Here is a 24,283-nt window from a genome sequence, read left to right on the forward strand (position 1 = left end):
GCAGAGCCTGGTCCTGAACAGACAAGACAACTGCAGGGGGAATGTCATGTCACATTTCATATTCGAGAGAAGGGCACTGACTCCAAAATGCCATAGTTTACCAAAAGGACTGTGTTCTACTCTTAGTCAAAGGGAACTGGAAATAAATAGTCTAGACCCTGTCTTTCCTAAGCTACTTAAAAGGATGGTTCATCAGTACTCCTGTGTCCCTTGGATAAATTCCTAGCAGTGCTATTGCTGGGTCATAGGGTAGGTCTATTTTTAATTTTCTGAGGAACCTCCACACTGCTTTCCAGAGTGGCTGCACCAATTTGCAAAATGGTGAAACTTCACTGCCTTCAGGGTTGTGTTTCAGCAAAGAGTTTCAAATTCCAGCAGCATTTTGGGAAATACTGAGAGACACCATGATGGTGTGGAAGGGATATACAGACTTTGGGATTAGAGAGGCCTGAGCTTGAATCCTGGCTCTATGTCCTTAGCTGGGTAACAATGAGCAAGCCGCTTTATTTTATATTTCCTTACCCACAAAATGGGGGATAATACCAACTACCTTTCAGGTCTTAAGGATTAAGAGAGATAATGTCCAAAAAGCACTTAGAGTTATGACTGGCAGACAGAAGCTGCAATGAAATGATAGTTGCTGTCAGTGTTCCAGATGTGTGATGGCCTTGTAGTCCTCAAAATGACAATGCCATAGGATTCTTAGGGCTCAGGAGAGAGTGGCAGCTTATCTGTTAAAGATAGTTGTTCAGAATACAGGAGTTTGTTGTGTGTTAGAATTTACTCCATTACTAATTTCTAACTTCCCCAACAACCCAGTAGGGACCTAAACACCAAAAGACTAAGATTCCTTTACTCATTCAAAATAATAGGCTCAAAGAATATCAAAGCCACAAAGATTCTTAAAGGTCATCTATGCCATCCAGGTCACTTTGGAGTAAAGGTAACTGAGATCATTTGATATGACTGATACTTCAAAAAAATACCTGGGGATGCAAAGAGCATCCTGTAGGAATTATGCTACAGGCTTTATTAGTTATTCTCTTGGCTGTCAGACAATAAGGTAAAATGTATGTATAGAATGACTATAAAAAATTAAGGACAGGGCACCTGGGTGGTTCAGTTGGTTGAGTGTCTGACTGTGGCTCAGGTCACGATCTCATGGTTTGTGGGTTCGAGACCTGGGCTCGCTCCTCTCAGCGAAAGCTCACTTGGGATCCTCTGTCTCCCTCTCTCTCTGCCCCTCCGTCACTCACACTCTCTCTCTCAAAAAAGAAAAATTAAAAGAAATTAAGGGGGTGCCTAGGTGGCTCAATCGGTTAAGTGTCTCATCTTGACTTTGGCTCAGGTCACGATCTCATGGTTTGTGAGTCCAAGCCCTGCCTCAGGCTCTGTGCTGACAGTGTGGAGCCTACTTGGGATTCTATCTCCCTCCTTTTGCCCCTCCCCAGATTGCTCTCTATCTCTCTCAAAATAAATAAAAATAAACTTAAAAAAATTAAAAAAAAATAAGGACAACCATGCCATAAATTATGATTTTCAATCCAAGTAGGGCATGAGTAGTAAAGCCCATGGACTATATTTGTGCGATTATTTTCCTGTGTTATAGTTCAAAGTACACAGGGGACACAGCTGTACCTACGGGTTTACCAAATCTATAATATCCCGAGGTGCTCTATAATGGGGTTTCACCATACCTGGAAACCTTTTATTCTCTTGGCAAGAGTTAGAATATTCTCTCTCTCTTTTTTTTTTTTTATTAAGTGGGCTTCACACCCAACACGGGGTTTGAACTCATGACCCTGAGGTCAAGAGTCACGCGCTCCACCCACTGAGCCAGCCAGGCGCACCAAAAGTAAGAATATTTGACGTTATACAAACCATAGCTCATTCTAGAGCTCCAATTCAATTTCTAACTTTTCCATCAGAGGATGTCATCAGGGAAGAAGTCATGTTCAGTTTTTCATTACCTTCTTCAGCAGAGTAGGTAAATCATTCAGACAGCACTCTGAGAGGTTATATATCTAATTTTACGCCCAGTATGTGCACGAATAAGCAATAGAACCACTTCCTCTTAAGTGCTAAACAAGAGATGACCTATTGTGGAGACACACACTATTTCATGGAAAAAGGTTCTTTCTTCAAATGGTCAGAATTCACCAAGGACATTTCACACTTGCCTGGGAGGTGTTATTCCCACATGGGCCACGCAGAACTAAAGAAAGAGCCTCAATGATATTACTTTTTCTGGAGGGATTGGGTCATGCCGTCATGTTGTGAATCTGTAGCTGCCACCCGCCTGGGTTCTCAAACTGTTCTGAAGACCATTAGCTCTGCAAGTTGTTAAAAGACATTTTGGAGCAAATCAAGTTTGGGAACTATGTGGCTCTCTTGGAGATTAATAATGCACATTAGCATATTAAAGAGTTGGCAGGAGTAGTGCTGCAGGAAGAAATTCTGCATTCTCCAAACTTACTTGAACCATGGAACTTTTTTTTTTTTTTTTAAACCCACAGAACCATTAACATATTGCAGTAAATAGTGTTCTTCACAGTGCTGTTTGGGAAATTCTGTGCTAAATTATGTCTAAAGACAGGGTTGCAAGCTCTAAAATAGCCAAGGAAGAGACAGTGCCAGGGCCTCTAAAAGGTGCCAATTTCTGAAGGTCCTAACCTTTTGGGAAAAAATGAAGGCAGCTGAGACTATGAGCCGCAGGCAGACCAAAGTATCTTGTCTCTACCCCTGACCCACTCTTTCCCCACTCCTGGTATGGTGGGGAAAGTATTAAAAGTATCCACGTTCAATCTTATGGCTAATCATGACATATCACACCAAACTGGCAAAGCTTGTATACTTATCGTTCTCCTCTACAAAACTGCGAGCTTCTCGAGGGTAGAACCCAGCACAGTATCTGTGCTGCTAGTTGAACAAGTGGACAAACCACACCTAACTGGTTTATATCAACTTCATAATGAAAGCAGCTGACATTTATTAAACAGACACTGCATGATAGGTACAAGTTTAATAACCTATGAGGTAGGTGTCATTATCCTGATTTTAAAAACATAGAGACTGAATTTAGAAAATGCCCAGAGCAACTCAGCTAGCTTAATGATGGAGCTGAGCTTAAAACCCAGACAATGTGACTTCAGAACCTGTGTTCTTAACCATGACACTTTTCTACCCTTCTTCCCAGTTTCATCTTAGCAGTAAAATCACATGATTCTGCAGAGGGAGAATTCGGGTAGAGCTCAAACCAGTGGAAACATCACTAGTAGGACTGCCAGGATTAGGAAGGTTTGAAAGCAAAGGGGAAAGTACAAGGAAAGGCTACTGAGGACAGGCACATCCGGCAGGGTGAGGGAACTTGGCAAGGATGGCTGAACACACACTAGTCTTTCCATGCACGTGCTGGTACATAAACAGTTAACATGACTGGTATCACCCCTTTAGGTGTCCAAGAAGGTGAAATATATGCCAAATCTAAAAGATAGGGATTACAGAAGAACAAAATGAATTAATAGCATGAGTTTGCTCTCTGGGTCTATTGTGAAAGTTGAGGGTTTATTGGCTCAAGATCCAATGTCTTATTTATATCCATCAATATGTTTATTAACTTATTCATTTATTGGTCAAATATGTGTAAAATGTATATGTATCCTAGGTATTGTCCTAGGCATAGGGAATATATCCATGAACAAGACAGATGAGCATGCTAATAAGCAGAGTCAGATAATAAAACACATAAACACATGAGAAAATATCAAGTAGTGACAATTACTATGACACAGGCTGATGGAGTTACTTTAGAATGGGAAGGAAGTGAGTTATATGAAAACTGAATCACAGGGGCCCAAAGACACAGAGATCACGGGAAAGAGCACTTGAGGTGAAGGAACAGCTATAACAAAGGCCTTCAGGTGGGAATGAACTTGGTATATTTAGAAAATAAACAAAGAACAATGTGGAGGGGAGTGAACTGAGAAGAAAAGTGATATTTGATGGACTCAGAGAGTATACAAGGGCCATGACGTATGGAACCCTGTCAGCCTGGATAGACAGACTAGGGCTTTAGCAGGGGAGATGGAGAAATGGAGTCAGAGGCAGGATATGCTTTGGAAGTAGAGAGACAAAGATTTAGTGAAAAAATGAATGCGGGGGAGAGAGAGCAAGAAACCAAGGATAATGCAGGTTTTTTTTTTTTTTTTTTTTTTAGCTTCTGGATAGGTGGTGAATAACTCAGTAAGTATTTATTGAGCACCTATCATATAAAATATATTGTTGTTAGTGGTCTCTGCTCTGATTAGCCATATTTGTGGAAATTAAAGCCTTTGTCCATAATTTATGGATAGGAATTGATGATAATAGTAAAGGCAGAAGATTTTAGGCTAATGCCTCTTTTTTTTTTTTTTAAATTATAAGAACAACAGACAATATAGTTAGTGTTTATAATTTATGTGGAGTAGTTAGGGAAGGCCTCTCTGAGGAAGTGGCATTTGAATTGAGACTTGAAAGCTAAATAGAAGTTACCCAGGTAAACAGCATAATTAGGTTTCTAAAAAAATTTAAGCTTTCAAACAGACAATACAAATATTCTTAAAGTAATTTAAATTCACTGCCCCCCCCCCCCAACCATTTTGTTTTTACTTTGTGGACTACATATGGGTGATATTTAGTTCTTGGTAGTTACAGTGGGTTGAATGGTGACCCCCCTAAAAGATATGTCCACATCTTAACCCCTAGAATCTGTGAATGTGACTCTGTTTGGAAGGAGGGTCTTTGCAGATGTAATTAAATTAAAGATCTTGAGATGAGATCTGGGCTAAGAATTACCCAAGTGGGCCCTAAATCCAATGACAAGTGCCCTTTCAAGAGATATACGGAAGAAAGATATGGAAGGAGAAGGAGGGGAAGGCTATGTGAAGACAAGCCAAGGAGTGACCAGAACCGCAATGAACCAGAAAAGGCAAGGAAGGACTCTCCCCTAGAGCCTTCAGAGGGAGCATGGCTCTGCTATCATCTTGACTTTGGATTTGTGGCCTTCAGAACCGTGGGAGAGTAAATTTCTGTTTTTTAAATCCCCATGTTTGTGGTAATTTGTTATGGCAGCCCTAGGAAATGAATTCACTTGGCTTCTCCCTGCTACTTAGTATGAATCTAGGCCAGTTTCTCCTAGATAGCTATCGTTTTGCACTCAGGGATCCAAAGTTACATAGATAAAACAAACCAAGAAGTCAAAACAAATGCTAAATATCATACATCTCAAAGCCAAACACATATCTGGATGTTAGATGTGACTGTATAATTTGTAATACTGCCTCTATTAAATAGCAAGGATAATGAGGCATGGATTATATGGAGACTATACATCCCAGGAAATGGCCTGAAGTCATTTGAAAGAAACACTTTTTTTTTTTTTTAACCACTAGGTTGAACTTTCCTTTGCCACCACTACTCTGAATCATTCTATTTTATATACCATATAATTTTAACACAGACAGTGATTCATCCTAGATAACTGTTCTTTAAAGCAATTCTACTGTCTTTAGTTGAGCTCTTCAAAAAAGGCATGCAAATATAAAGAGGAACTTATTAATTTTTATTTTACAATAAGTGATCACTTTAAGTCTTATATCTTTGGATAGTCAGATGCTGTCCGATCCGTTTTGTGAAACAGAGCAATAGAACCAAAGCTATTCTAGAGAAATAACCCTGTGATATTACACATACATACATACCCTCCGTGATATCATTAATTTTTTTCAAGGGGTTCTACAAAAGTCAGAAGAGGTATTATTTTAAATAAACAAAAAAGCAAATAAGCAACTGTTTTTCAAAAAAGCTGTGGATTATGGGGAGCCTGGGTGGCTCAGTCAGTTAAGCATCCAACTTTGGCTCAGGTCATGATCTTGGGGTTCGTGAATTCAAGCCCTGCATCGGGTTCTGTGCTTACAGTCCACAGCCTGGAGCTTGTCTCGGATTCTGTGTCTCCCTCTCTCTCTCTGCTCCTCCCCCACTTGGGCCTGGTCTCTCTCTCAAAAAATAAAATAAACAAACAAAAAAAGCTGTGGATTAAGAAAATGAAGTAAAAGGATTCAGTTTGGAAAGGAAGAAGTAAAATAATCTCCATTTGCAGATGGCATCATCTTATATTAGAAAATCTTAAGGAATCCACCAAAAAGTGCCGAATAAGCAAGACTGTGTTTATAAAACCTCAGTCAGTGTTTTGGAGAGGTTTAAAACTTACACACTGTAGTACCCAACAGTGAAATAAAGACATTGTCAGATCAACCAAATCTAAGAGAATTCATTGCTAGTAGATCTGTACCACAAGGAATGACTAAATAAGTTCTTCATACTGATAAGAAGTGGTATCAGATAAACATTTAGATACTCAGGAATAAATGAAAAGTACTCAAAGTGGTAAATATGAGTAAATGGTAAAAGTGGATAAGTATAAAAGATTATTTTTCTCCTAATTTCTTAAAAGAAAACTGTTCAAAGCAAAAATCCTCATGTTGTATTGTAGGGATTATGACATACACAGATGAAATACAAATGACAACTAAAGCATGAAACATAGGGCCATGGTAAATGGAACAGTATTATTGCAAGTTCCTTTTTTTTTTTTTTTTTTTTTGAGAGAGAGAGAAAGTGCATGCACATGTGCATGGTGCAAGCATGAACGGAGGAGGGGCAGAGGGAGAGAAAGAATCTTACACAGTCTCCATGCCCAGCACGGAGCCTGATGTGGGGCTCAATCTCCCGACCACCTCACGACCCTGAGATCACAACATGAGCTGAAATCAAGAATTGGGACACTTAACCAACTGAACCACCCAGGCGCTCCTAACGTTTCACTTGAAGTGGCACAATATTAACTTTAAGTGAACCGTGAAATGTTATAGTTTCTAGAGAAACCATTAAGATAAAAAATGCAAAGATATATATATATACACCTAAAAGGCCAGGAGGTCCAACAATATGTCTAGAAGTGGTGCACTCTAAAGACACAGATTAAGTGCAACGTAAAGGAAGACATATGCAAATAATAACCATAAAAAAAGCTGGAGCAATCATACCAATATCAGAAAAAGCAAATTTCAAGAAAAGGAGTCTTACTAAAGATAAAGGGGGAACATTTCTAATGATAATAGGATCGATTCATCAGGAAAGCATAATAATCCTAATCAATGTGTGTGTACACTTAATGCCAGAGCTCAAAATTCAGGATGCGAAGACTGACATCACTGAAAGGAAAAATGGACAAATCCACACATTATCAGTGGAGATTTATTTTTTTTTCCTTCCTTCCTTCCTTCCTTCTTTCCTTCCTTCCTTCCTTCCTTCCTTCCTTCCTTCCTTCCTTCCTCCCTCCCTCCCTTCCTTCCTCCCTCCCTTCTTTCCTCCCTCCCTCCTTTCCTTCCTTCCTTCCTTCCTTCCTCCCTTCCTTCCTTCCTTCCTCCCTCCCTCCCTCCCTCCCTCCCTCCCTTCTTTCCTTCCTTCCTTCCTTCCTTCCTTCCTTCCTTCCTTCCTTCCTTATGCTTCATGAATTTACATGTCATCTTGCACGGGGGCCACGCTAATCTTCTCTGTATTGGTCTAATTTTAGTGTATGTGCTGAGGAAGAAAGCACTATATGTGGAGATTTTAACATCCTTCTCTCACTAACTGAAAGAGCAACTAGACAAAGAAGTCAGTTAGAAGATCTGAATACTATCAACCACCTTGACCTGACATTTTTACAACACTATACTCAAAAGTGCAGAATATACTTTTTCCAAATGTATTGAAACGTTCTTCAAAAAACTGACTATATCTGGGGCCCATAAAACAAGTTTCAATCAATTTTAATATTTATTTTTGAGAGAGAGACAGAGTGTGAGGGGGAGAGGGGCACAGAGAGAGGGAGACACAGAATCTGAACCAGGCTCCAGGCTCTGAGCTGTCAGCACACAGCCCAATGTGGGGCTTGAACTCAAATTGTGAGATCATGACCTGAACCCAAGTCGGATGTTTAACCGACTGAGCCACCCAGGAGCCCCAGTGTTTGAAATTTTTCATAATAAAATGTTGGGGGAAAAGTAGTGTTTTCACTTCCCCTGCTCTCTCACATTGCCTGTACTAACTGGAGCTGACTGTGTAGGAGGTAAGCCAACAGGGGGTGCTATTCTGAGCCACAATTTTATCTTTTTTTTTTTTTTTTTTTTTTTTTTTTTATTTTATTTTTGGGACAGAGAGAGACAGAGCATGAACGGGGGAGGGGCAGAGAGAGAGGGAGACACAGAATCGGAAGCAGGCTCCAGGCTCCGAGCCATCAGCCCAGAGCCTGACGCGGGGCTCGAACTCACGGACCGCGAGATCGTGACCTGGCTGAAGTCGGACGCCTAACCGACTGCGCCACCCAGGCGCCCCCACAATTTTATCTTAAAAACAAAGCCAAAAAACCCAAGTTAACACAAGAAATAAACCAAACCATTGCTTCCCACCAAAGAATGAATTGAAATGCACGCTGACTTTAGCTTCACAATATGTATGTCATGACTCTGGTTCCAGTGAGAGAAGTTCCAAAGTCTCTAAAGATGGGCATCTGCCTTGACTGTGGCCTTTAGCACAAGAAAATACATTTGCTGAGCTTGGTCGCTCAGGGTGAAATGCAAGGCTCATCCAATGGCAACAAAACAAAGCAAAACAAAACAAATCAAAAACAATGTCAAGAAAAACTCACATGTCACAGTTAAGGAGGGGTAGTCACCTAACAGATTACAGATTCAATATTTATACCTTCAAGAAAAAACTTCTGGGTTTCATTACCTTTATCAAGAGATGCCCCGGCCATATGGTAAAAGCTTAATGCAGTGTCCACATCATTGATATTCTTTAGGAAAGTAAAGAAGTTTTCCACTTCCTGAAATGTTAGACCCTGAAAGAAGAGAGACAGCAAGATAAGGCAGGAACCTATAACAAAAAGCAGCACAAAATGCAGAGCACTAGGTGATTATTCATGTCTACAAATCAGAAGTTTATGCTATGTTTCAGGTGCCTGGGTGGCTCAGTCGGTTAAGCGTCTGACTCTTGATTTTGACTCAGGTCATGATCCCACAGTTGTGAGATCAAGCCCCATGTCAGGCTCCGTGCTGGGCATGGAGTCTGGTTAAGATTCTCTCTCTCCCTCTTGCCTTTGCCCCTCTCCCTCACTTGTGTGCATATGCTCTCTCTCTTAATACATAGATTAAAAAAACAAAACAAAACAAAACTATGCTATGTCTAGAACAGAAACTGAATAAATTAGTGAAAGAATGCCAAATTTGTATAGGGAACACAACTCTAGAATTCTACCCTGAAAAAGGCAAGCTGGCTAATTGCTTTCCCCTCCCGTGTAAAATCCGACGTGAAGCTGTTTACAGTGTTGGCTGGACATCTTTACTAAAAATATTTCTAACTGTGCCCTCCAATTAGTCACAATATCTATTATGACACTTCTTAAATGAGCTCTAGCCCCTGGGTCTGTTACATGTTATCTTAAGTTGTACTAGAATCAGGATGTCCATTTTAATAATCTACCCTTAGGCCAGCTCAGCTTTTTGAGGCTTAAGCCAATTAAAAAATCACCAAAGTCAGTGATATGCAGGGGAACGGTTTCAGGATTTAGCAGAGCCCAAGCAATTGGGAAGCTGCTCATTATGTCAATCTAAAAGCTACTAACGAAGCAATTTGCCACTTAACTTTAATCGGATGAAATGCTCTGAATGGAGCTCTTTTCAAAAGCTGCTCCAAGATTTGCTGATCTCTGATGGGACTTTCTCTGATGGCTCAAGAGAGAGTAGTTGTATAACTAGGCCCAAGGGAGTCTCCTTACAGGGTGGAGGATTTGTCCTCTTTGCCCATTTCCCACTTCTCACACATCACGCTGTGATGGAAATGAATAGTTTCTAAGAAGTGGGTAACACTGGGGAGACATCAAGGTGAATGCCTTTTAATGAAGCATCAGATCCTTAAAGGGACCGCTGATGTTGACTGCCTTCTACTTAGTGCTGCTCCCCTTCCAATTTCCATTTCCCCAAAATAGAGGGCCCAGAAATCCACATGGGGAACTCAGTAATAAGGAAACTTTAATATAGACAATATATACTTCTTTCCTGGTATTCTCCCAACTCGGGTCAATGGTATCTTTCTCATTTTATCAATCAGACTAAGAACTAAAATACTATATGTATAAATACGTCACACAATCTTTTATAATTTCCCTAGAACAATAGAAGTTAAAAAACTTTTTATTGTGGAATATGATGACCATATAGAAAGCTGAGTAAAACATAAGAGTACAACAAACTACAGGTATGCTGTTTTGAAGGGACACATGCACCCCAATGTTTATAGCAGCACTATCAACAACAGCCAAAGTATGGAAAGAGCCCAAATGTCCATCAATGGATGAATGGATAAAGAAGATATGGTATATATATACAATGGAGTATTACTTGGCAATCAAAAAGAATGACATTTTGCCATTTGCAACTACGTGGATGGAACTAGAGGGTATTATGCTAAGCGAAATTAGAGAAAGACAGGTATCATATGACTTCACTCATATAAGGACTTTAAGATACAAAACAGATGAACATAAGGGAAGGGAAGCAAAAATAATACAAAAACAGGAGGGGGACAAAACATAAGAGACTCTTAAATATGGAGAACAAACAGAGGGTTACCGGAGCGGTTGTGGGAGGGAGGATGGGCTAAATGGGGAATATACTCCTAAAATCATTGTTGCACTATATGATAACTAAATTGAATGTAAATTAAAAAAATAAATAAAACAAACAAAAAAAACCCAGTGCTATTTTCAAATAAAGCCATATACAACAACAACAACAACAACAACAAAAAGAGTACAACAAGCTGTTATAAAAATGAACACCCAGAGAACCTCCACTCAGGTCAAGGAAGAGACTATTCTCAGCATCCTGGAAGCCTTCCTCTCTCCCCTCAACATGTCCCTTTCTCAGTCGTAAGCCCCTTTTCCCAGTGTTAATTACTGTTCTGACTTTTAGGGGATTCATTTCTTTCTTTCTTTCTTTTTTTTTTTAAAAACAACATTACTATCTATTTATGCATCCTCAAACAGAAACAGTTTAATTATGCTTGTTTTGAACTTCAAAAATGGAATCATACAGTACGCATTCTATTATATATGGCTTCTCTCTTTTAGATTTGTCTATGTTTTTGTATTCTGTAGTTAACTCACTTTTATTGCCATTAGTATTCTGTTAGGTGAATATACCACAGTTTTTTAAAATGTTTTCTTTTATTTTTGAGAGAAAGAGACAGAGTATGAGTGGGAGAGGGGCAGAGAGGGAGACACAGAATCTGAAGCAGGTTCCAGGCTCTGAGCTGTCAGCACAGAGCCCGATGCAGGGCTTGAACTCATGAACCATGAAATCATGACCTGAGCTGAAGTCAGATGCTTAACTGACTGGGCCACCCAGGCGCCCCTATACTACAGTTTTTTTATCCATTCTATTTGGTGTGTTTCCAGTTTTTGGCAATTTATACAAAGTGGTACATCTGAATTTAAGCATGCATTCCAACATATATGGAGTACCTACTATGTACCAAGTTCCATAATTTTTGGCAGTGAACTAGAAGTAATTTTTCCCTAATTTGAGGCCATTCTTTTGGCCTTAACTTAGAGCATCCTGAGATAGGGCTTATTCATTATACAAATGCCTTGGTATGCTATCTAATGTAAACACTAGGCTAGAACCAATCTTCTAGAGGGAAGTACAGGTTCTACAATATCTCCTGCTTGTGGATGGATGCCTAATACCTTCTCCTCTTCTCCTCCATCAGAAGGCATGCAGTGGTGAAAAAAACCCAAGTGTCCATTGATGGATGAATGTATAAACAAAATGGAATATTAGTCACCATTAAAAAGGAGGAAATTCTGACATAAACTGCAATATGGATGAAACTTGAAGACATTATATCAAGTGAAATAAGCCAGTCACAAAAGGTCAAATACTGTATGATTCCACTTATATGAGGTACCTAAATTATTTAAGTTTATAGAGACAGAAATGGGAATTTCTTTTTTTTTCTTTCTTCTTTCTTTTCCTTCCTTCCTTCCTTCCTTTTTTTTTTTTTTTTTAAATAATCTCTATGCCTAACATAGGGCTTGAACTCATAGCCCTGAGATCAAGAGTTAGGCACTCTGGGGAGCCTGGATGGCTCAGTTGGTTGAGCGTCCAACTCTTGATTTCAGGTCAGGTCATGATTTCGCAGTTCATGAGTTAGAGCCCCGCATGGGGCTCTGAGCTGACAGTATGGAGCCTGCTTGGGATTCTCTTTCTGCCCCTTCCCCACTCTCTCTGTCAAAATAAATAAATAAACTTAAAAAAAAAAAAAAGAAAGAAAGAATTGCATGCTCTATTTACTGAGCCAGCCAAGGGCCCCGGGGAATTGTTGTTTAATGGGTACAGAGTTTCAATTTGGGAAGATAGATAGCAGCGATGGTTGTATAACTGTATGAATGTACTTTTCAAGATTTTAAAAAATGTTCATTTATTTTAGAGAGAGAGAGAATATGAGCAGGGGAGAGGCAGAGAATGGGGCAGGGGGCAGAGGTTCTGGCGTGAGCTTTGTGCTGACAGCAGAGAGCCCGATGTGGGGCTCAAACTAACAAACCATGAGATAGTGACGTGAGCCGAAGTCGGATGCTTCATGGACTGAGACACCCAGGTGCCCCAGTATGAATGTACTTAATGCCACTGAACTATACACTTAAAAATGGTTAACATAAAATTTCTAAAACAAAGGGCATGGTACAGGAAATGCGATCCCCTCTGACAAAAGCAAACTCTAATGTTTGCTACTTAATTTATCATGAAACATCAAATACAATAGGTCAAGGCCAGAATACTCATGCTGAGAATTATTTGAGGTCAGACAGTGAGAAAATCTGAATTGAATGGCTATTCATTTGATGATATAGAAAAACAGCGGGATACATATCACGTTATGGCATTATTAAATTGAAATATGTAACATTTTACCTTTTATTATATAGATACAATAAAAATATTTATTGAGCACTTACTAACGACTCAGCACTATGCCAGGAACAGTGAGGGAAATAAAATTGCTTTGGACATGGGCCTTGATTTTATAGAGCTTACAATTTAGATAGGCTTCTTAAAGAAAAGATGATGCCAGTCACAAAATCCTTATTTCTTCATAACTATCTTAGTAAAAAATCCAAAGGGTTTTCTAGCAATAAAGCTAGAATAAGACTTTAACATGAGGTTCATGGATGGAAAGTGAAAGGATGTGCTTTCTGCAAATTGAGCTGTTCAGACTGGAAGGCAATAGTTGTGTACAGGCCACTGGCAGGTGACGTGACCTGTAGAATAGTAGGCAAGAGGAAATAACCTTCTCTTAGGCATGGCATCACAGGGAATTTCTTGACACACTATGGGGAAGTGGAAGAAGCAGGAGTTATTTTATTCTGGGTCCAACTGTTCAACAAACTGGTTATCTATCTACCTTGGGAAAGATGGACTTATAGAAAACTGGGCTCTAAGGGCACCTGGGTGGCTCAGCTGGTTGAGTGTCCAACTCTTGGTTCTGGTGCAGGTCATGATCTCATGGTTCATGGGTCTGAGCCCTGCATCGGGCTCTGCACTGACAGTGTGGAGCCTGTTTGGTATTCTATCTCTCTCCTTTCCTCTCTGCCCCTTCTCTGCTCTCTTGCTCTCAAAATAAATAAAAATAAAACATTAAAAAAAACCCTGGGCTCTAGATGACTCAAAAAAAGGAGATAAGGCTAAAAAGAATGAAATCTTGCCATGTGCAACAATGTGGATGGAGCTAGAATATATTATTCTAAGTGAAATAAGTCAATCAAAGACAAATACCATATGATTTCACTCATATGTGGAATTTAAGAAACAAAACAGATGAACATATGGGAAGGGGGGAAGAGAGAAGAGAGAGAAACAAACCACAAGAGACTCTTAACAATAGAGAACAAACTGAGGGTTGATGGAGGGAGGTGGGTGATGGGTATGCAGGAGGGCACTTATTGTGATGAGCACTGGGTGTTGTATACAAGTGATGAATCACTGAATTCTACTCCTGAAACCAATATTGCACTGTATATTAACTAAAATTTAAATGAATATTTAAAAAGTGAATTTAACATTAGAAATTTGTTGAATAAGCAATAGAATTGTCTTTCAAAACTAAAAGCAATTGATAAAATGTTTAGAAGAAAACATAAAAAAATCTTCGTAACCTTGAGTAAGACAAAGAGTTCTTAGATATGATAGACACCAAGGGTCGCCTGGGTGGCTCAGGTGGTTAAGCACCCAAATCTTGATTTTGGCTCAGGTCATGATCTCACAGTTTGTGGGATTGAGCCCCACATCAGGCTCTATGCTGACAGTGTGGAGCCTGTTTGGGATTCTCTCTCCTCTCTCTCTCTGCCCCTCTCCTGCTCACATTCTCTATCTGTCTCAAAATAAATACACTTAAAAAAAAAAAAGATATGACACCAAAAGTGCAATCCATAAAAGGAAAAAAAAAACTGATAAGTTAGACTTCATCAAACTTAAAAACTTTTGTACTTCAAAATACTGAGAAAACAGACAAATCATAGACTGGGAGAAAATATTTAAAAATCACATATCTGATAAAGGATTTGTATCCTGAATGATTTAAAGAACTCTTACAGGGTGCCTGGGTGGCTCAGTCAGTTGAGCGTCCGACTTTGGCTCAGGTCATGATCTCACAACTTGTGGGTTCGAGCCCCGTGTCAGGCTCTGTGCTAACAGCTCAGAGCCTGGAGCCTGCTTCGGATTCTGTGTCTCCCTGTCTCTCTGTCCCTCCCCAACTTGTACTCTGTCTTCCTCTGTCTCTCAAAAATAAATAAATGTAAAAAAAAAATTTAAAGAACTCTTACAACTCTATAATGAGAAAATAAGAACACAATTAAAAAAAAAATTTTTTTAACGTTTACTTATTTTTGAGACAGGGAGAGACAGAGCATGAACGGGGGAGGGTCAGAGAGAGAGGGAGATACAGAATCTGAAACAGGCTCCAGGCTCTGAGCTGTCAGCACAGAGCCTGATGCGGGGCTCGAACTCACGGACCGCGAGATCATGACCTGAGCCAAAGTCCGATGCTTAACCGACTGAGCCACCCAGGCACCCCAAGGACACAATTTTAAAAAGTAATTGAATAGACACCTTACCAAATAAGATATATGAATGGCTAAAAAGTTCATGAAACAATGCTCAGGATCATCAGTCATAGGGAAATGCAAATCAAACCACAATGAGAAACCACTACCTACCTATCAGAATGACTGTAATCAAACAGTAACAAGTGTTGGTGCAAATGTAGAGAAACTGGAAATGTAACATTGTACATCTACTTTGGAAAACAGTTTGGTGCTTTTGTTAAACTCAATTTTTTTCCATACAAGCCAGCCATTCTACTCCTAGGAATTTTCTTAAGAGGAATGAAGATAGGTCCACATAAAGTACCTGTGCATGAATGTTCATAGCAGTTTTATTTACAGTGGCTGAACACTGGAAACAATTCAAATGTTCAACTGGTGAATGGGTAAACAAAATGTGGTACATCCATACAATGGAACAGTATTTACTGTATTCAGCAGTAAAACACAGCAATGAATACAAGCAACAGAATGTATGGATAAGCCTCAAAATATGATGAGAAGTAACAGAAGCCAGACACAAAAGACCGTATTATGTTACGAAAGCATTTACGTGAATGTCCAGAAGAGACAAATCTGTAGAGACAGAGAAAAGGTGTATGGTTGTCTGGGGTGAGGGCAGAAATGGGGACTGACCACAAGCTAGCGTAACAGATCTTTTCGGGGTGATGAAAATATTCTAAAACTGGATTGCGGTGATGATTGCATAACTCTGTAAATTTACTAAAAATCATTGAATTGCTCATTTAAAACAGGTGAGTTTTATGGTATATAAATTATACCTCAATAAAATTGTTAACAATATAAAATGCAGTTGGAGTAGAAAGAGGGGTAAGGGAAATGTGGCTTCCTCAGGAGTCAGCTGTTACCACTAGGTATCTCGTGCTGACAGGCCATGGGTGAGGGTAAACCCGCTGTCACACATGATTCTCTTGCTTTGTCTTTTAATCAGTCATAGGTAATCCATCGCCAGGAATCAATCCACTTGCCCGAACTCCCTCTATGGCCCACTGAAAAGATAAAATATTCTCCTTTTTCCTTCTTCTCCTTGTATGCTATCTTATCATTTATCCTCTGCTCAGTCTTCTGCTTATTTGTTAAAAAGTTATTTTTACAGCAGATAATATATGAATCTTATGAAATAGTAATATATAAACAGTACAAAGCAATTCTTCCTCTACCCTTGTCTTTCAATCTCCCTCTCTATGGGTGGTCACTGTCACCAATTTCTTGGTTATTCTTTCATAGGTGTTTCTATGACTATCTTGCTCCAGTAAAGCATCTTCCCATTGCAAACCCCACAATTCTCTTCAACTGTTGCCTGGCAGTGGGGGGAAATCCCACTGTTTCTATTGCTTACATTTCTGCAAATATCTAGTCATCCTGAAACATCACTTTCTTCATGTGTTCATTCCTCCTCCTCACGAAATATCAATGATTTCTCACTGCCAACTGGATAAACCCAACTTCTTAGCCTCATATTCTAGGTCTTACACAAAATGCTTCCATAGATTACCTTTCTAGCCATCTCCTTAAGAGACCACAGGCTAGAGTCTAGCAATACACTGGCTTTCTTATTTCCTCAAAACCCCTGTCCTTATTCAAATTATGGCGAATAAGGAGTAGCATTAAATAGGCTCATTAGTAGGAAGATTATTGACTGTGGAATAAAACAAGTCCTGGCTTTGAATCCTGTTGCTACCTCTTAAGATGCTGTGTGATCTCAGGCAACTAAGGCACTGAAAAGTATTTTTCATCTGAAAAATGGGGATTCTTTCCACCAAGCAGGATGTGATCATTAAGGAGAAGATAGGTAAAATGCCTGATACATAGCAAGTACTCAGTAAGTGGTAGGTTGAATCCTTAGCAGGCTGGAAGGCTCATTACCATAGAACCAATGGTAATGAGTTTATTCGATTAAGCTTTCAACTATACTCTCTTCTCTGGTATGTCTATGACCTTGAGGAATAGGAAAGAGAGACAAGTATACCTCTCATATACCTTTGAAGTATATGAAACTAATTGTGGGGGGGGGGAAACCAGAAATATAATAGTGAAAAGTCCATAAATTCTCTTAATAGTCATTCACAGCTTAGTACTTCTTTGGGGGAAGGACAGGTTTCAAAGCTCATCAGTTAAACAAAGCTAATCAGTAGAGTTTCTAGTCTTTTTAGTTGAATGGCCACACCTCAGGTGCTCTACTACTTCTTAGGACTTTGACGGGCACCTAATAATTGGAGTTTTTCAAGCGCTATGCAGCAATGTTTCTAGAATCTGATATTCCATGATGACCACATTCTGGCTCAACTCTCAAACAGCTGTGAAAATAAGTGAATAGGAGAGCCCACATAAATATTATCTACAGATGATACGCAAAGTTAATAATCTAATAGTTTTATTATAACTGGTTAAGTACAAACCCTGCTTCATGGCTGGTAGCATTATTAGTAAGACTGATACAGACAGAAGGTTGCTGGCGATAGCGATCTAAGAGGAAACAGGTAGCAAAAGCAAACTTTTTTTTATAACTTCTGCTTGTCAAAATCCTACTCTGCTTTTAAGGCCAAGTTCAAATTGTATTGCCACCAAGAATCTCTTCCGTGGTTCTTTTTTTTTTTTTTTTTAAATTTTTTTTTTTTTTAACATTTATTTATTTTTGGGACAGAGAGAGACAGAGCATGAACGGGGGAGGGGCAGAGAGAGAGGGAGACACAGAATCGGAAACAGGCTCCAGGCTCCGAGCCATCAGCCCAGAGCCCGACGCGGGGCTCGAACTCCCGGACCGCGAGATCGTGACCTGGCTGAAGTCGGACGCTTAACCGACTGCGCCACCCAGGCGCCCCTCTTCCGTGGTTCTAATCTTTCTCACTGGTGCTCCCAAAAGGTCTCATAGCTTTATTAGGGTACTTAATACATTCACCAACGCATATGACAAACGTTTGCCTATGCGACACTCACTGTACTGTGGACATGCAAAGACGAGTAAGACACTGCTCTTAAGAGGCCCAAAGTCAAGTGAGTTGCCCTCTATTATAATTATTTATGATCTGACTCCCTGCACATAGTGGTTGCTCAATAAGTACTGAATATGAAATTATATAGGTCTCTATGTGTATATATATTTTTTCTTACTAAATTATTACAGACTATATATTTCTTGAGGATAGATGATGGTTTTTGTTTATCTTTTATCTTTCTCACAGCATCTGGCTTAGTGTCTTGCACAGAGCAATGTCTGACATTGAACTAAATGTAATTTTCAGTTCAGCCTTAAGTGGATTTGCTAAATTATTAAAATTCACAGCTTCTGCACTCTCAAGCATTGAGAACCATCCCTGTGAATTACATTGATAAAGTTTAGAAAACTCTGTTTTTCTTTTAATGAGGAGAAGACAATATGGAGGAAGTAAAATTAGCAAATTTTAGAGCTGAGTCAGATTTGGCCCAGAAGAATTATTCACAGAAAAAAGGATATTGAGGGAAATGGGGAAAATCTGGTAGAGGATAAGGACTAATTTTTATTTTATTTATTTTATTTTATTTTTAAATTTTAATTTAATTTTTTTAGAGAGACAGAGAGGAAGACAGAGAATCTCAAGCAGGCTCCAAACTCAGCACAGAACCTGATGTGGGGCTCAATCTCACGATCCCAAGGTCATGACCTGAGCCAAAATCAAGAGTCAGACACTTAAGACTGAGCCACCCAAGCACCTTGGGGCTAATTTTTAAAATAAAGCCAAAACAAAACACGGTTCCCATTGAAAAAAAAGGATGAAAGAAATGAAAACTCTCCTTGTTAAATACGAAACATAACAGCACGAATAGAGTAATTTTTCTAGCATGGCAGGTTCTCCAGTCCTTCTAGCTATTACTCAGGGGCAAAGTAGCTAGAGACACCGACGGAGTGCAGTCTTCCAGAGCAGTGGCTCACGAGCGAGCACAAGAGCACAGGAGAATCACCTCAGGAGCCTTTTAACAAACGATGCCTGGACCCACCCACTGAGCTTCTGATTTAGTTGGTTTAAAGAGGGCCCCAACAATCACATTTCTGAAAAATTCCCCAAGCAATACTGGGTGACTGGGGTTGAGAAGCACTGCTTTAGAGAAAGGGTATGTTTAGGAGAACTCTGATATAGAAAGGACAAGATCTGGAATTGAAAGCCTTGGATTTCAGTCCAGATTCTGGGTGGGTCATTAATTTCTCTTTCTCTCCATCTCTATATTCTCAAAGACAAGATGAGACCTAACAAGGCTGTTGGAAAGACAGAAAAAGAAAAATGTGAAAGGCTGTGAAACATTGCATGGTCATTAAGCAGTATGCAAATATTTACTTAATGCCACCACTAGGATCATCAATCTTTTAGGTCTGGACTGATAATTTGTGCAGAATCCCACACAGAAAAATGATTAATATGAGCCAAATGAAAACTTACATTTTCATGTTAACAAATCCAAAGTGGAATAAAAGAAATCATTAAGAAGCAGATGGTGATTCCCCTTTAATGAGACATGATCCTGGAGAAATAGACTGCTAACCTTAGGAGCAAAGGCCCTTCATTAACGCTCATTATAGTTAATTGCTATGTTCACAAACTAATCAACATGAGAGGACGATCAATCTCAATCTCCTTGCTATAGCAGCCTGGAAATTCAGGGCCAGAAGTAATTTAGCACCCCAGATTTTCATCATCTGACAAAATCTGTCCTTTCATTTCAGAGCTCTTTTGCAAGGTCTCCAGGCCTTATATTAACTTCTGCTAAAGCTACTCTATTCCTTCAAGGGAGATGTCTCCAACACCCTATTTATTGCTTTAAAAAATTTCATAATAAAACATGAATTAGACTGTTCTGATAATTATTTTAAGGTCAAAAAAATGTCTGGACCAAACTTATTTAAAACTTAGTCTGGTAAAAAGAAAAGAGTGTTTCCTAATGCAAACACTGTGCTTCCAGCATAGGGACTAAAAATCCATCTAAACATCTGCCATCGATTTTCTTTCTTTTTAATTTTTAATTTCTTATTTTTATTTTTTAATGTTTCTTTGCCTTTGAGACGGAGAGAGATAGAGCACGAGCGGGGGAGGGGGAGAGAGCAAGGGAGACACAGAATCCGAAGCGGGCTCCAGGCTCCAAGCTGTCAGCACAGAGCCTGACGCAGGGCTCGAACTCACAAGTCGTGAGATCATGACCTGAGCCACAGTCGACCGCCCAACCCGAGCCACCCAGGCGCCTCTAAACACCTGCCATCAATTTTCTGAAATTATAATTTCCAACAGATATGAGCTGGGTACTAAGCACTGTAAAAGTTGTCTCTGGGAGAGAACATTGTCCTCTGTCACTTTCCGTTAGTGATGAGTCTTCCCTCGTAACTGAGGAAACAACTGCTGTGTAGGGACAGGAACATTTTTAGTGCCAGGTCAGGTTCCTTGGCCATGGCCACATGGTAATCACTGTCCACTGGAAAGGGCATTGGCTGGAAACGAGAAGATCTGGCATTGTGGGGTGTGTGTATATGTAGGTGATCTTTAAGAGGTATGCCTTTTAGCTGATTTCTGCTTCAGTTTGTCCACCCCATACCCTGGCAAAACCCCAGAGGCTGATTCAGTTCTGCCATCTGCTCCTTCCTGCACCAGGTGCAGCTGGTGTGGAAAGGTATCAGAGAGCAGTGTTGACTACTGCACCACTACAAACCCATGGTCTCCAATCGCAATGCTGCTCAAAAAATGCTCCATCATCTCTCCCTGAGTTCTCTAATAATCTTAGTATCAGTCTTTCAGCTTCTTTGCTTGCTCCTTCCCAAACTGTTTTCCACAAAGTGGCCAGAGTCCTTTATTTAAACCTGCACACAACCATGTCATTTGACTGCTCACAGCCCTTTAAAGAGCTTCCCATTCCACCAGACTCGTTCCATACACATGTGGGCCCTCATCTCCCTTTCAAACCTCACCTCAGGCCACTCTCCTCCTTGCTAGTATGCTCTAACCACAACAGTCCCCTTTTGGTGCCTCACATGCTAGACCTTTGTGTTTTCTGTTACGGACTGGATGTGTGCCTCCCAAAATTTCTACATTGAAGCCTTAACCCCCATTATGGCCGGATTAGGAGGTGGGGCCTCTAAGCAAATAATTAAGGTTAAATGAGGCTATAAGGGCGGGGCCTTGAACTGACAGGATTAGTGTTCTTATAAGAAGATGCATCAGAGAGCCGGTGTACATGTGTGCTCTTGTGCTCCTGCTCTCTGGTTTTCTCTCTTACCTTGCCAACAACCAAGGAAAGGCCATGTGAGGATACAGCCAGAAGGTGGCTGTCTGAAGGACAGGAAGAGAGCCCTCACTAGAAATTTAATTTGTTGCACTTTGATCATGGACTTCTAACCTCCAGAACTGCGAGAAAATAAATTTCTATTGGTGAAGCCACCCAGTCTGTGGTGTTTTGTTGTAGCAGCCCAAGCAGACTAATAATATACTGCCTTAGAGTTTTTAACATATTCTAGTTCCTTCTTTCTGGAGCCCCCCTCTTCCGTCTTCCTCATTTTCTTCCTCTTTCTGCTTCCTTACTTCCCATTCTAATATGCCCTCCAATCTAATAAAACAGCTCTCCCAAAAGTCATTAATTATTACCATTTTACCAAAGCCAATGGATGTTTATCCTCTTAGTTTACTGGACCCTCTCTGTCCCATGTGACACCCCCCGTCCCTCGCCCCCCAGTCCCTGAACCCTCTACTTCCTTGGCTTTGATTGCACTACCTTCTCTAACCATTTCCTTCCTGTGCTGTTTATATGTTAGTGTTCCACTTGATTTTGTCTCTGGCCAAAAAAAGACAGTTCTTTTCTGTATAATACAGAAAATTCCTTGGGCAATCTCATGGTTTTAACTTGAATAGTGTGTTGATAATTCCCAAACCTATCTCAGTCATCTGAAGTAGATCTGAATATCCAAGTGCCTGCTACTCATCTCTAATTGGATAGTCCACAGGTGTCTTACATTCAAGATATCTATAACTAAAGTCTTTATCTTCCTCTGTAAACCAGTCTCTCTTTTCAATTCCTCAGTCTTAGTTCATGGTGCCACCCTTTGTGTGAACAAGAAACCTAGGGGGTTATTCTGGACTCACCCTTATTCCTCGCCCACTGCTTTTTTTTTTTTCCTTCAAGTATGAGAGATGAATTATAGTATTTGCTTCATGACACTCTCATTTTGTTGGTACCCGTGCTAGTACCTTCCCACAGTTCCTTCTCTTCCTGTAAACAGAGAGACCCACCTTTCCCTCCTTGAAGTGCTTCTTGAGCTGCTTCTGCATGGCGGTCAGCTTCTTGGACTGTACCCCGCTGTAGGCCAGCAGCATGCCACCAAACTGCCTCTCGGTAATTTTCCCATCCACCGGGTCATGGCGCTCGAACTGGGAGGGAAAGAGAAAGAGTGTTCTTGGGATCAAATGCAAAGTCTTTTGACATGGAATGTGGAATGAGCAACTGCGTTGGATGGCAGAAAATAGTTGATGGCTGCCAAGACTGCATTTTTGAACTATAATTTTCACTAAGATTTGAAAAATTAATCAGAAACAGAAGATCTGGGTTCTTATTCCAGCTTTGCACTATTTATGACTTCAGGAAAGTCACCCAACTACTCCGGGCTTCGGTTTCTTCACGGATAAGACGGAGCTGCTGTGATACCTCATGGACCTTACAGAGCAGGAGCGTCCAATGTTAAAACTCCATTCCAATTCATGAGTAATATTATTGGTGATAAGTGCTGTATGGGTGGGTCATCCATGTCCCCGTTACTCAGTGATAACTTGAAAGCTAATTATTCGCTCCCAGTATTTATTATAATCAGTAGGCAATTACAAAGGAGGGGAATCCTCCCCCAGGACTCCAGCTAGAGAAGACCGTCTACCTGTCACAGACTTAGAGGAATAGCAACTAGCTATGGAGCAGATGGGACGAGATTGAAGGAATGTAGCAAACACTGACTCTCAAATGCCCCTGCCCTTTGGGAAATGAGTGCAGTCTCCCAGGAAGTGGTAGGGGACGCCAGCAGAAGCTCACTGAGCCCTTGGACAGGAAGACTAGCACTGAGTGCTGGAGGTGAGGGACAGGTAAGGAGGTGCTCTCAGACATGGCAAAAATGCCAGGAACTAGAAGTTAATGACGGATGTCTATGGAAGTCACAGACACAAAACTCCTAAATAACCTTCACGAAACCCGCAATTATGTGCTGCTAGAAATGAATGAGAATGGGAACGTGATAAATAAAACTTGGAAGATATGGCCAAAGGTGATCTTCCAATTGCCTGAAATGTCCTCATAAAACTTTAGTTTGCCTCATCAAAAAAGAAGAGAAAATCCTAGTGCACAAAATTAGAAATGACAAATTGTACGCAGCAAAGAATACACATTGAAGATGAATTCATTTTATAATTTTATAAATTAAAAAATAATTTAATAAATTAAGAATTGGAGGATTTCAAGAAAAATACTATCTCCCCCACCCCCACAATTGAGTCAAGAAGTAGAAAATCTGAACACGCCAAGAAAAAAAAAAACCCTCTGAAAAAAAGCTAATTATTATAAATTTGATCAACTGTACATCCATAAAGTCATATCAGTTCCTCAATCTGTAATATATTCACACCTTTAAGGATTTCAAAGAAAAGCAATGCATTTTCAGGTTTTCCCCAAAATGGTAATCAAATGCTAGGTCGTCAATAGAGCTTAAAAAAATTCGTGGTGTGGGATGCCTTTATTAGACATGCTTATTTATCACAAAACTACTGAAAAATCATTAAATATATTTAAATATGCAGATGGAAAGGTTAAGCATAAAGGACTTCTAGCTAATTTCAGTAATATCTGAAAAACTAAGATTTTCATTTAAAAATGGAGGCAGAAAAGTTATTTCTGTGCCAGCTGCACTGGTTAGCGATACTTATAAATGCATAAAGAACAACATGGCTAACAATGGGCTCAGAAACCAGAAAGCAAAACAATTTGAAGATGGTAAAAATATCCCCATCGTTTTATTGGAAGACTTTAAGATTC

At 39.9% G+C, this 24,283-nt stretch overlaps 1 protein-coding gene and 1 non-coding gene across 5 annotated transcripts in view; both read right to left on the reverse strand.

Annotated features, from left to right (window-relative positions):
• MICU1 (mitochondrial calcium uptake 1) overlaps positions 1-24,283 on the reverse strand; it is a 247,772-nt gene that overhangs the window by 16,278 nt on the left and 207,211 nt on the right. For all 4 annotated transcript variants that reach the window (XM_086679944.1, XM_086679942.1, XM_086679945.1 and 1 more), the window contains 2 exons: positions 22,504-22,641; positions 8,815-8,923 (listed from right to left, as the gene is read on the reverse strand). In XM_086679944.1, the coding sequence (XP_086536070.1) occupies positions 8,815-8,923; positions 22,504-22,641 (247 nt within the window). The remainder of the gene's footprint in view (positions 1-8,814; positions 8,924-22,503; positions 22,642-24,283) is intronic.
• On the reverse strand, positions 7,531-7,636 carry LOC147575983 (U6 spliceosomal RNA). The gene has a single exon (XR_015242122.1). It is a non-coding gene; the product is annotated as a U6 spliceosomal RNA (small nuclear RNA).

This window comes from Puma concolor, chromosome D2 (genome assembly GCF_028749965.1).
Source record: "Puma concolor isolate L17-30 chromosome D2, mPumCon1.1.hap2, whole genome shotgun sequence".
Classification (NCBI taxonomy): domain Eukaryota; kingdom Metazoa; phylum Chordata; class Mammalia; order Carnivora; family Felidae; genus Puma; species Puma concolor.